At 34.8% G+C, this 10,908-nt stretch overlaps 1 protein-coding gene across 1 annotated transcript in view; it reads right to left on the bottom strand.

Annotated features, from left to right (window-relative positions):
* Window positions 1-6,110: 6,110 nt before the first annotated feature.
* LOC138320608 (DNA topoisomerase 2-binding protein 1-like) overlaps window positions 6,111-10,908 on the bottom strand; it is a 40,458-nt gene continuing 35,660 nt past the window's right edge. Inside the window, exons 35-44 of the mRNA XM_069263703.1 lie at window positions 10,349-10,499; window positions 10,015-10,078; window positions 9,455-9,591; window positions 9,056-9,152; window positions 8,559-8,665; window positions 8,204-8,326; window positions 7,804-7,925; window positions 7,409-7,478; window positions 6,840-6,973; window positions 6,111-6,559 (exon numbers count right to left, since the gene is read on the bottom strand). Coding sequence (XP_069119804.1) covers window positions 6,472-6,559; window positions 6,840-6,973; window positions 7,409-7,478; window positions 7,804-7,925; window positions 8,204-8,326; window positions 8,559-8,665; window positions 9,056-9,152; window positions 9,455-9,591; window positions 10,015-10,078; window positions 10,349-10,499 — 1,093 coding nt within the window. The 3' untranslated portion in view covers window positions 6,111-6,471. The remainder of the gene's footprint in view (window positions 6,560-6,839; window positions 6,974-7,408; window positions 7,479-7,803; window positions 7,926-8,203; window positions 8,327-8,558; window positions 8,666-9,055; window positions 9,153-9,454; window positions 9,592-10,014; window positions 10,079-10,348; window positions 10,500-10,908) is intronic.

Genomic DNA, 10,908 nt, shown 5'->3' with positions numbered 1-10,908 from the left:
TTCTGTGGTACTCTATCCTAAATGGAATAATGTACTGAAAGCGCATGCACCAAAGGCTGAATAAATTATTTCATAATAATTTTTGTGTTAGATAGACATATATATACACAATTAAATACCAATTATTGTTCAAAGGATGAATATCATTTATGCTCTATCGGCGGTGGAGCATCTTTAAGTTTACAACTTATTAGAATTGTACAAAATACACACATATACATATATATATATATAATTACATAGAAATTAGTACAATATCAAAGACAAGTTACAATTGTAATATACATTGAAATCCTAAATTTGTATTAGTACATCAGGGTTGTATGGATATATTATATCACTTCGTATAATTTAAAAGATGTTCTCAAATAATATTTGTTTACTATACAAAGGCTACACAACTTACAACACTTAAATAACTATACTGAAATTATTGGAGGCGGAATCGTACTTTCATGGCCTCGAATATAAATTTTGCTAATTTACGTAGATCACTTATATTTTCTCAACATAAGAATTGTATAAACTTGCACATAGATGGTTTACGCCAATAAAAAGTTTTTACATATTTCTTTCTTAAATCATGATAATGAGTACATATTAAAATAAAGTGGGACAAGGAAAAAATTCCAACCGTGTGGACAAAACAAAACTGTCAAATTTTCGAGGCGATCTGCCCCTTTATCAAGACATACAAAACGAACACGATTACATAATAGGATACGAACAGTAATGCGGGACAAATTAGACAAATATTTAACAATACAGTACAATGAATCCATGCTGTTCGGCAGAACGCTAAAATATGAGCGATGACTGGAAAGCGTGTTACGTGTGACGAAATTTATATTTAGTACTCATTGGTATAGGATGCAAATTTAGTCGCCTATCTTCTCGGTGTGTTGGCAAAGAAGCAAAGTCCCAAATTTAGTCGCCTTTTGCTGGGCAGCATATGTAAAGCATAAAAAACGCGTAGATCAGTGTTCCCTGTGTGGTATCATTCCATCCTAACTTACCACATCTCCCTTCTATCCTTAGGAACCACTGGAAAATCATTGAGTCATCAACAAAACTTAGGCATATTTTCCCAGAGCCCCCGCTATACTAGCCTACCGCAGACCAAAAAATGTAAAAGACCTTGTAGTGAGCAGCAAACTTCCTCCTCTTGCTCCTGCTGCACAAACGGGTTCATTCCAGACATGCAAAAATAAACGGTGCATGATGTGTCCATACACAGCATCCACAGACTCATTTGAATGTGCTATCAACAACAGAGCATACCACATCCGACAGAAACCTGACGTGCACATCCAACAATGTCATATATCCCCACTCCCCCCGCTTCCTACGCCCCTACTTTCACACGAGGAACTAGATTTACTGATACCCAGTCTCCAGTGTGTTTTTTTATAATTGTTTTACTAGTTTCTCAGGTCAGTATGCGTTGTTTGCTCTGGGCATACTTCACCCGTAAATCGGCGGTATTCTTATGAGGGATAATAAAATTCTGTGCAGTCTTATGGTGTGTGCAATTTTCTGTAATTTATTTCGACGTTGCAAATCTCAAAACTGGCAGCAGTAAATATGAGATAAAGTCTGGTCTCAATCTTGCATAGTGCCTATTTAAAAAAAAGTTGTGTGAATGATACAAATAATTATCAAGGGATATCGCTAGTCAGTTGTTTTGGTAAACTATTCACTAGTGTTTTGAATAACAGAGTTATGAATGGGAAAAGGAAAACTCTATTTTGACCGATGCTCAATTCGGCTTTAGAAGGGGAAGGTCAACGACCGACGCCATATTTGTCTTACAGACCCTTATCAACAGAAAATTAAAAAAATAGTGGTAGACTTTATTGTTGTTTCGTAGATTTCAGGAAAGCTTTTGATTACATTGATAGATGCAAATCGTGGACTAAATTGATTAATTGTGGAATTATTGGAAAATTTCTAAGAATTATATTCTTTTGTATAAAAACGTAAAATCATGTGTAAAATACAACGGTCATTTGAGTAATCATTTCCCAAATAAAGCCGGACTCTTTCAAGGCGAAATATTGTAACCTGTGTTCTTTTTCCCTATATGTAAATGATTTCGAAACTAATTTCATTAATGATAATTGTCCTAGTATAGAGTTACAAATGTTGAATCTTTTCTTATTGATGTAGGCTGATGACATGGTTTTGTTTGCAAACACCCCAGAAGGATTACAAAATATACTTGACTCTTTACAGGAATACAGTTGAACGTGGAATATATAGGCTAATGTTGATAAAACTAAAATTGTTGTTTTTTGAAACGGGGGCTTTTTACGTAATAACGAGTCTGGACTTATAATGACCACGTGGTAGAAATTGTTGATAGTTTTAAATACTTGGGCATGTTGTTTAATCAAAATGGAAAATTCTATAAACGCAAAAACATATAGCAGAACAGGGAAGAAAAGCTTTATTTTCATTATATTATTTTTTCAAACGAGTTAGCAGTCCTAGGACTTAATTACATGTTTGAATCTTCATAATCTTTTCATGTTGCGTTTAAAATATTCGAACAGAGACTAATTGATACTTCAAAACAAAACATATTATCAAATGTAACTACGTCCCTTAAAGGATTATTATACCAACACCTTATAGATAGTCATTGTATACAATTGTATTTGTGCAAACCGATCGAAAATAAATACAAACAAATGTTAACCAAGTTTAGGATATCTGCTCATAAATTAGATATAGAAATAGAGAGGCATCAAAATGTGATAAGAAGAAACAGAATTTGTAACAAATGTAATTTAAGGGATATAGAAGATGAGTTTCACTTTATTTTGATTTGTCCATTTTATATTGATCTCAGGCGCCGATTAATTAAACAATATTATTACATGAAACCATCGATATTTAAACTGATACAATTGCTTAGTATAGAAAATGTCAGGGAGTTATCAAATTTAGGGAAATATTTGTATCTAGCTTTTAAGAGACGATGATCGAGAATATATGTAAAGTTGATATTACGTTTAAATTTTATTGTATAGCGAATTTTGTATTTTATGTCAATCTCCACTGTCTAACTACATTGTAAATATATCTACAAATGCAATTATACACATGTTTACATGTGTTGTACCTATAAGTCTAAGGGCTTTTGGTTAATAAAGAATTGATTGATATGTCAGTTACGGAGAAAAAAATATGAGATCAAGTCAGAGCAAAGAAAATGTTTGTGTCGATGGCAACAACTTGACTGCGTTGTAAACGACATCCGAGAGAAAGTGCATAGGAATGCTTTGTAATATTCATTGTGTAGTCTCTAACCATCCAGTTGATTTCTCATTGACATGTGCTCATTGTTTCCAAACATTTTGTAACTTATTCAATATTCAGTGGACACTGATGGGTGACGGTGTCAATCGGTTTTGAAATTTAAGATGTATGACGTCAGTGGCTTGTTTTTTCTTCCGTTTTAGTTAACATAACATACATTTTTAAGCATTGAGTGACAAAAGTATACCTTCCTAAAACAGTTTTGGGTAAAGATATTTGTATCTTTATGTTTCAAAACAACATCGAGAGATGCGAGACCACATATGTTACGACTTGCAGGCCTGTTATCACATGGCTTTGATTTTGAGCAATTTGGACTTGTGTGTACATGAGAAAAGTTACCATTCATTAATATGAAATAGTGATTAACATTCTTTTCGTCAAAACTTGTTTAAGTATTTCCGTCTAATGCTCACACCTTACAGTCTGTATTTCACTATCATCTTTTCTCAGCAGTCATGGATGAATTTAATATTTTATATGAATTTAATTTTGATCTGAGTCTGAAGACTTATTGGATATCAGATCCCTCATATTTCCTCTCTGTACAGCTGTAGTGTATAGCTTGCTTTCAATATGAGGCCATTTACACAAGTCTTCTTCAGAAAAGAGAGTAGTAAAATGACCTGCTATATCGTGGTGAGTAATCCGAATATTGCAATTGTAATCCTCCCTTACATCGCCACAAATTTCCTTTGGTTTTTGTTTTTTAATTGAATATTCACCTAAGAGGCATGTTGACTTTCTTAATGTTCCTGCTTATTGCTTCTCGAACTTCTTTTTGGCGAAACATTATGAGATATTGAAGTACGCGCAGACAAGATTGTTTTCCAGATAAAATGTAAAAAAATCTGGAGTTTTCATGTACCTATTGCAGTTATCGAACTTGAATTCTGAATGAACAATGAGTTGACTTTATATTGAAAATAAAGTTTCCTTAACAGCTTAATTGCCTTTTCTTTTTAAAAATCTTTTTCATAGACGGGAATTTACAATACTGTCTATCTGTTCATCAAATCATCTGCTTGGCAGCTGTTCTATTTTGGGCTTTCCTCCGATATTTAAGCTTTGCTTTTGAAGATTTCTATCCTATAAGGTGTGGCTAAAAGTAAATTCGAATCAGGTGCCTTGGTACCATGGACATCAGCGGCTACGACGATATTACTACACTTGTGTTCGTCTTCTTTAAGTTGATTTGGGATGTCTTTTGAGGATAAATTCCTCTGTTTGCTAACATATTGCAAATGAAGTTTATCAATTTCAGATTTGTAAGCAGGACTCGGTTTGTCTTTGCCTGATAGTTGACTAGAGATGCTTTCATATTATCAGATATATTGTATGGTTCATGGTTCTTGTATTGGTCGTTATTGTGGTGACAAGAAGTCGGTAAAGTTATTCTCCTATATTACGTCGTCCCTGAACATGGTTTGAAAATCAAAGCATCTTTGATGCACAAGCTGAATTTACAAAGACAAGCAGTTGAAAGAATCGTCGCTTTCACTATAATGGTCGCCTCATATTCAGGAAATTGTTCACTGTTTAGTCTCTGTCGTTTTAAGGTAGCTGAAGTAGCTTTTAAAGTCAAGAATCTTAAAACTCAACTTATGATGAGCAATTTAACATGAATATCAATTCAAATTTTAATAATTTTCAAGTACTGCAATGAAGGGGAAATAAGGAAATAAAAAAACACGAGGTTGCAGAAGGATTTTGGCGTCAGGCATTGAAAGAGCTTTGTCAGTCAAAAAAGATGGATTTTTCTTTGCTTTTCTATTCTTTCCCTTTTTCATTAAAATATCTGAAATCATGGAAGCTTACTACACACATGAATTACACGTTATTATGTCTCAGTCTGTTTCTGTCATTAGTCTGCTGAAGGCAAAACTAAGTAGTGGTAAACAACACCGAACAAGAAACTCAGATTCTGGATGCAAACATGGATGAATTGAGGTCATAATTAACTATTGCAACTATTTCACAAGTTTCAAGTTTGGTGAATAACAGATAGTTTTTAAGGAAGAAATTTAATCACAACATTTAGTCTGTGTGGTTATAGATTCTCCAAGTTCCATAGCCTCTGAATCTAACAACCAAGGTTACCAGGTAAATCCAGCTAGGCATGGTGTGTTGAGGTGCTAATGATGACCTTTAACCCTTGATCTAGATAGTTTGTGATACTAAATCTATCGCAAAACTCTAAAAAAAATATCAAATGGTGATGCTGCTGCCGTGAAAATATAGTCTAGTTTCGCAACTTTCATCGCAGGAAGATCATCTTTGTCAAAATTTAAGAAGACTGCAAGTCTGAAATATTTCTTTTCCATCAGTCTCAAAATGGAGTATGTTCAACTTGGAACCATTTGATACCCATAATTGAACTTTGAAGATGATCCTTTTCATAATTTTCTGAGAAATAAAAGTAACAAACTTTGAAATTGTCAAAATCCATTATGGTCTATTATATGTATAGACTATTTTGTTATGCATCACTCCAAAAATGGAATACTATAAGCAAATTCCTTTTCGTGTAAATCACGAAATTAACAGGTGTGAAATTGTTTCAAAAACCAAGTGAGATAGAAAACAAAAGAGTCTATATCACAAAATTAAAATAGTTGCGAATAAACTGTTCGACAAAAACGTGAAATTACGTTGGTTAACAATATGCACATAAGTGGAACTTGGCTATATAGTATCATGAAATTTGAAAAAGACACATTTAAAACCTTCTGAGATGGACCAAAGTGAACCTACATACAAATTTTGAGTATATAACAAACAAGCCCTTAATTTAACATGATTTAATTCCTGTTATAATATGCATTTATATTTTGTTCCATAAAAGTATAACAGTATAAATAGTGTCTCATCCCTGGAAGTCAGTTATGAACACATTAGGCACTTTTTACCTAAAGTAGCTGCCAGCATTTTGTCCGTCTTTTGGCATTCCAAGAACTTTTAAATTCCCTTTAAGTTTATAAGAATAAATATAATGTACGTACATTTTAAAAGCAGTCCACTTAAAAGTTCAGGAACAACAGTTATGCTGCCATACACAATGTAAATTTAGCATCCACAACAGAGTGAGTCAATAGTTTTGAGCACAAATCAAAGTCAATAACGTATGTTGATCTTACACAGGCACTATCAGTGGTTTTTGGTCCGCCTTCGTCTAGACTCGCTAGATGATGAGGAGGATGATAACTTCCTTCTTCCACTTGATTCTCCTTTTAGACTGAAACAGAATATTTCCACAATTACAAAAATTGTAATTATAAAACACAGATAAAAGCGTTTTTAAATATGTGTCATTTAAAGGATAAGCACCCAATCACCTAAAGCCCAAACAAGTACAATCTTTATCAAAATAAAACTAGCAATAACCTAGACAAACATTTTCTTGCCTCCATCTGAAATAAGGATGGGCAATATCATAAAACATCCTTACTACCATCAATTTGACATGGTAGGGACATAATTACTTCATTATACTAAGCAAAGAACATACTACCTACCTTATAATGAGAGCGGCTACCTCAGGAGGACAGAAGTCATCTGATCGCGGTGGAGGACTGTCAGTAAGATGGGCGGCAATAAAATCTGGTCGTAAACACAACACGTTGGCACTGATCAGCACTTCAAGGTCTTCCTGTAATATATGGTCATGTTCACTCAATACACAATCCTGATTATAAAGAAACAACAATAACATCTCCGAAAGAAAGATATCATTATATATTGAGGCCTCAGAAACTAGAACTGTCATCCAGCAGGCCAAGTTTCATTGAAATCCCACCAGTAGTTCAGGAGGATTAGCAGTTTAATCATTTTGTATCAAAGGGGCATTTTGTTTCAATTTAGATTTGTACATGTACCCTGTATAAGGATAATTGCTACCTAATTTTATTGAAATCCTCTGGTAGTTTAGGAGAAGTCAGTCGATCATTGTGTCTACAGATGGACAGGTTGGTGGTATAACAAGAGGCCCATGGGACAGTCATCTGACTATTGGCACAATACAACACCTCAAAGAATATAGTAGTGGCAAACAGACACGTAGGTGGTATAATAAATGTTATCTAACCTGTGACATCTTGTACTTGGACAGTTCTATGAAGGCATGTGTAGCCGACAGTGTCTTTGGGAAAGGTGGTCTGAAACATGATGATAGTGTGTATGTCAAAGTAGAAGGAACATTTTATATCCAAAAGATTCTTGTTTATTCACTTGGTTTAACACTTATAATACGTCATCAAGATTTTCAACAGAGATTTAAAGGCTATTGTCCTTTGTAAAACAATTGGTCAATACAAAAGAGAAAGTAGACTCTAAAACTTATATGAGAACTTCACATATTACATGTTTCTGCATCATATAACTGAGGAATACAGATTACAATCATCAAATCTTTTCGTGAACAATTTTATGAGTCAAATCAAGACATTTTTACTTCATTTCTTGATCAACACTCAAACATACTTGTTGGTGAGGACAGTAGCGCCCCCTGCAGCCAGTAATCTACGGAAGCTTGACTCTTTGTTTGGGTCTGCACAAAGCAGCACTTTCCATCCACTGAAAGCTCCAAGGCAGGAACCAGATCTCTATCAAAAGGAATTTGTTCTCATTTTTTATTTTTGCGGTAAATAGTACTACATGCAGATGTCATCTAAAATCAGTGACTTGAGGTTTTTGTGTTGTCACACTGATGTAGTAAAATTAACAGTTGTAGAAGGTAATTACACTAGTTTGTATCCAAAGGTGAGGCTGAAAGAACTCCAATGGCACAACACAAGATAAAGTGAAGATACTGATTCATCTATTGAACTGATATCACATACATTTTCTGCCTTCCAATGTTACAGGTATACTCCAGCCTTACCTTGCGTTCTTCCTCCACAGAGACCCTCCAGGAATGTGCGGCTGCAGCTAACTTTACCACAGCCTGGTTTTTACTGCTAGCCAGACTGGACGTACCTTCTCCTCCCCACTCATACAAAGCCTCCTGTCCATAGGAAACCAGTTTATATGTAATCTTTTAGCAGCAAATACATAGCATCTACTTAATAGCTTGTTGACTTATAAAAATTACATTTTACTAGGAGAAGATTTATTAAATGTTTACTGATTCATAAAAAGAAACAGGATATTCCAGGCTTTAATATTAATACTTATTGTGTAAGAAAGCTGATACAGGTATGAACATTGTAACAAATTATCCAACCAGTCAGACTTACCGCGACAAATTTACCCTCCTGTTGACAGGCCTCAAAATAAGACTTGTGCAACACCCATTTTCCTGAAGCAACACTTGCAAGGAATTTCTCATTACGGGAAGGCAAACCTGAAATTAGACACACAAGCTCTCATTACAAGAAGGCAGACCTGAAATTAGACACACAAGTTGAATTATTATTGGTCACTTACTTTATATATAGCTCTTTGTGTTTCACATGATGCATCAAAGATATTTGTAGATAATGGACAAGGAGTGAGGGGTAAATAACTCAAACGTCTTACTTCGAGTACACGGTTACTGATCCAACATCTGTCCTCCTAGCTAGTAACAGTCATACATACTATTACAAGGTGAGTACAGGCCGAGTTGTACAAGCCAACATCTGTCTCCTAGTAACAGTCATACATACCTATACAGGTGAGTACAGGTTCCTGAGTTGTACATCTGACTGTCCAACATCTGTCCTCCTAGCTGAGTAACAGTCATACATCATACCTATTACAAGGTGAGTACAGGCCGAGTTGTACATCTGACCTTCTCCAACATCTGTCCTCCTAGCTGCTCCCACTAGAGCACCATAGTGGTCTTTCTCCTGTACTAGGCACATAGATGATGATTTTGTTAACTGATAACTTTTAAGTAATTTTGTTTGAAATCCAAAATCTTAAACTGGATGAAAAATTTCAGAAAACTAATTAAGGGGACTAAAGTTGGTAGCTGATTCATTATTGGGGATCAGAGATTTAAAAAATGAATCCACTGCCATAGCGAATTGGAGATTCAAATATATTTATCCCTAATATGCTAACATATTAAGGTTATATATAAACATTCATTATCGATACGAGAAAGGCAACAAGGGTGGATTTAAAAGTCTCCCAGCATATCCCCTACCTCTTGTGATACCCCAGACAACAAGAACACTGGGATAGGTCGAGTTGCCTCCCCCTGCTCTTTCTCTTCATTATCAGTTGCCTTTGGCAGTGATTCAGACGGATCTTCTCTGTTAGAATGTCGAGGTCTCGGGAAGGCTGCATAATGTAGGTGTAGAGTGTACAAATTCTACAAAAACTTCATTATAATGAAAGTATTTTATATAAGAAGCAGAACTGAACAAACTCTAAAATGAGTTAAGTAAATCACAAACCTAACAAGTGTAAATCAACTTATTTTCGTGTGTGATTATATTTGGTATATTTCACAAACAATTAGAAATAACGAAAATTAATCCCTGCAAAGTGCATCGAACCACATGAGCTTAAATCAAAATTAAATCAATGTGAAAAAGTTTCTAGGCATGAAAACGCTTGTCAATCTTGTATTTTTATGTCAATGTTGTAAATATTCTATCCATTTCAACATCCAACTGAACGGGGGATAATAACACCCATTAGACACAACTTATCCTAGAATTCAGCTATTCTATTCCTGATCTAATATATGATTTAACTTACCAAGAGCTGGAGCCTCAGGTGTCTTTATTCTTTCATCTTCTTTGTTACGTTCAGATGTTTTACCCTAAGACAAACAAACACTCAGTAATTCACATTGGCTCAATCATGGTAACAATTTGGTAGTTTACATTTCCTTTAATAGAATCTCTAAATACATATCATGTTTGTACATTTGTCCAGGATCCTTAAGAATTCAAAAATGTCTCGAAAACAAAAGAATATATCAGCTGTCTATTTTCACACAAGCTGTAAACTCTAAGTAAAGATTAATGAAAATTGTAATAATTTCTTTACTACTATTATCTGAAGTTAGAAGTTTTAGTAGAAGCCTTACATAGCTGGGTAAGTTTGGTACTGGTTTGTCTTCCTCTTCCTCCTCTTCAACCTCCGAGAACTCGGCATCGAGATAGCCTGGTGGTAGGGAGGGGTCCTGTGTTGGGCTACAGGCTCTCTCTAACTTATGTGCTAACTTCTCTTCCTCTAGTCTGTGGACAGGTAATTCATAATAGTACAGTATTTGTATACTAATCCATTAAAATCTTGATTTTATAACTAGAGGCCCAAAGGGCCTTCCCGGTCATCTAACTACCTTGGCAATAGTAAAATTAATTATATATGGTGTCACTTTGTCAGGATCATGTCAGGATCATTTTCAATTTCTTTCAACAAATTTTATTTCAAAAAAGAGGCCCAAAGGCCTTAACATATAGGAAATTATTTAGATATAGTGTCATGGTAGCCATCTTCGATTTGGGATCAACCAGAGACGTAACAATACTTTGTCAGGACCATGTCAGGATCATTTCATGCAAGTTTCAGCCAAATTGCACCAGTAGAACTTGAGAAGAAGTTCAAAATGTGTTTTCAAGATGGCGGCTGTGGCGGCCATCTTGG

Source organism: Argopecten irradians, chromosome 4, assembly GCF_041381155.1.
Source record: "Argopecten irradians isolate NY chromosome 4, Ai_NY, whole genome shotgun sequence".
Classification (NCBI taxonomy): Eukaryota; Metazoa; Mollusca; class Bivalvia; order Pectinida; family Pectinidae; genus Argopecten; species Argopecten irradians.
This window is presented reverse-complemented; position numbering and strand designations above follow the sequence as displayed.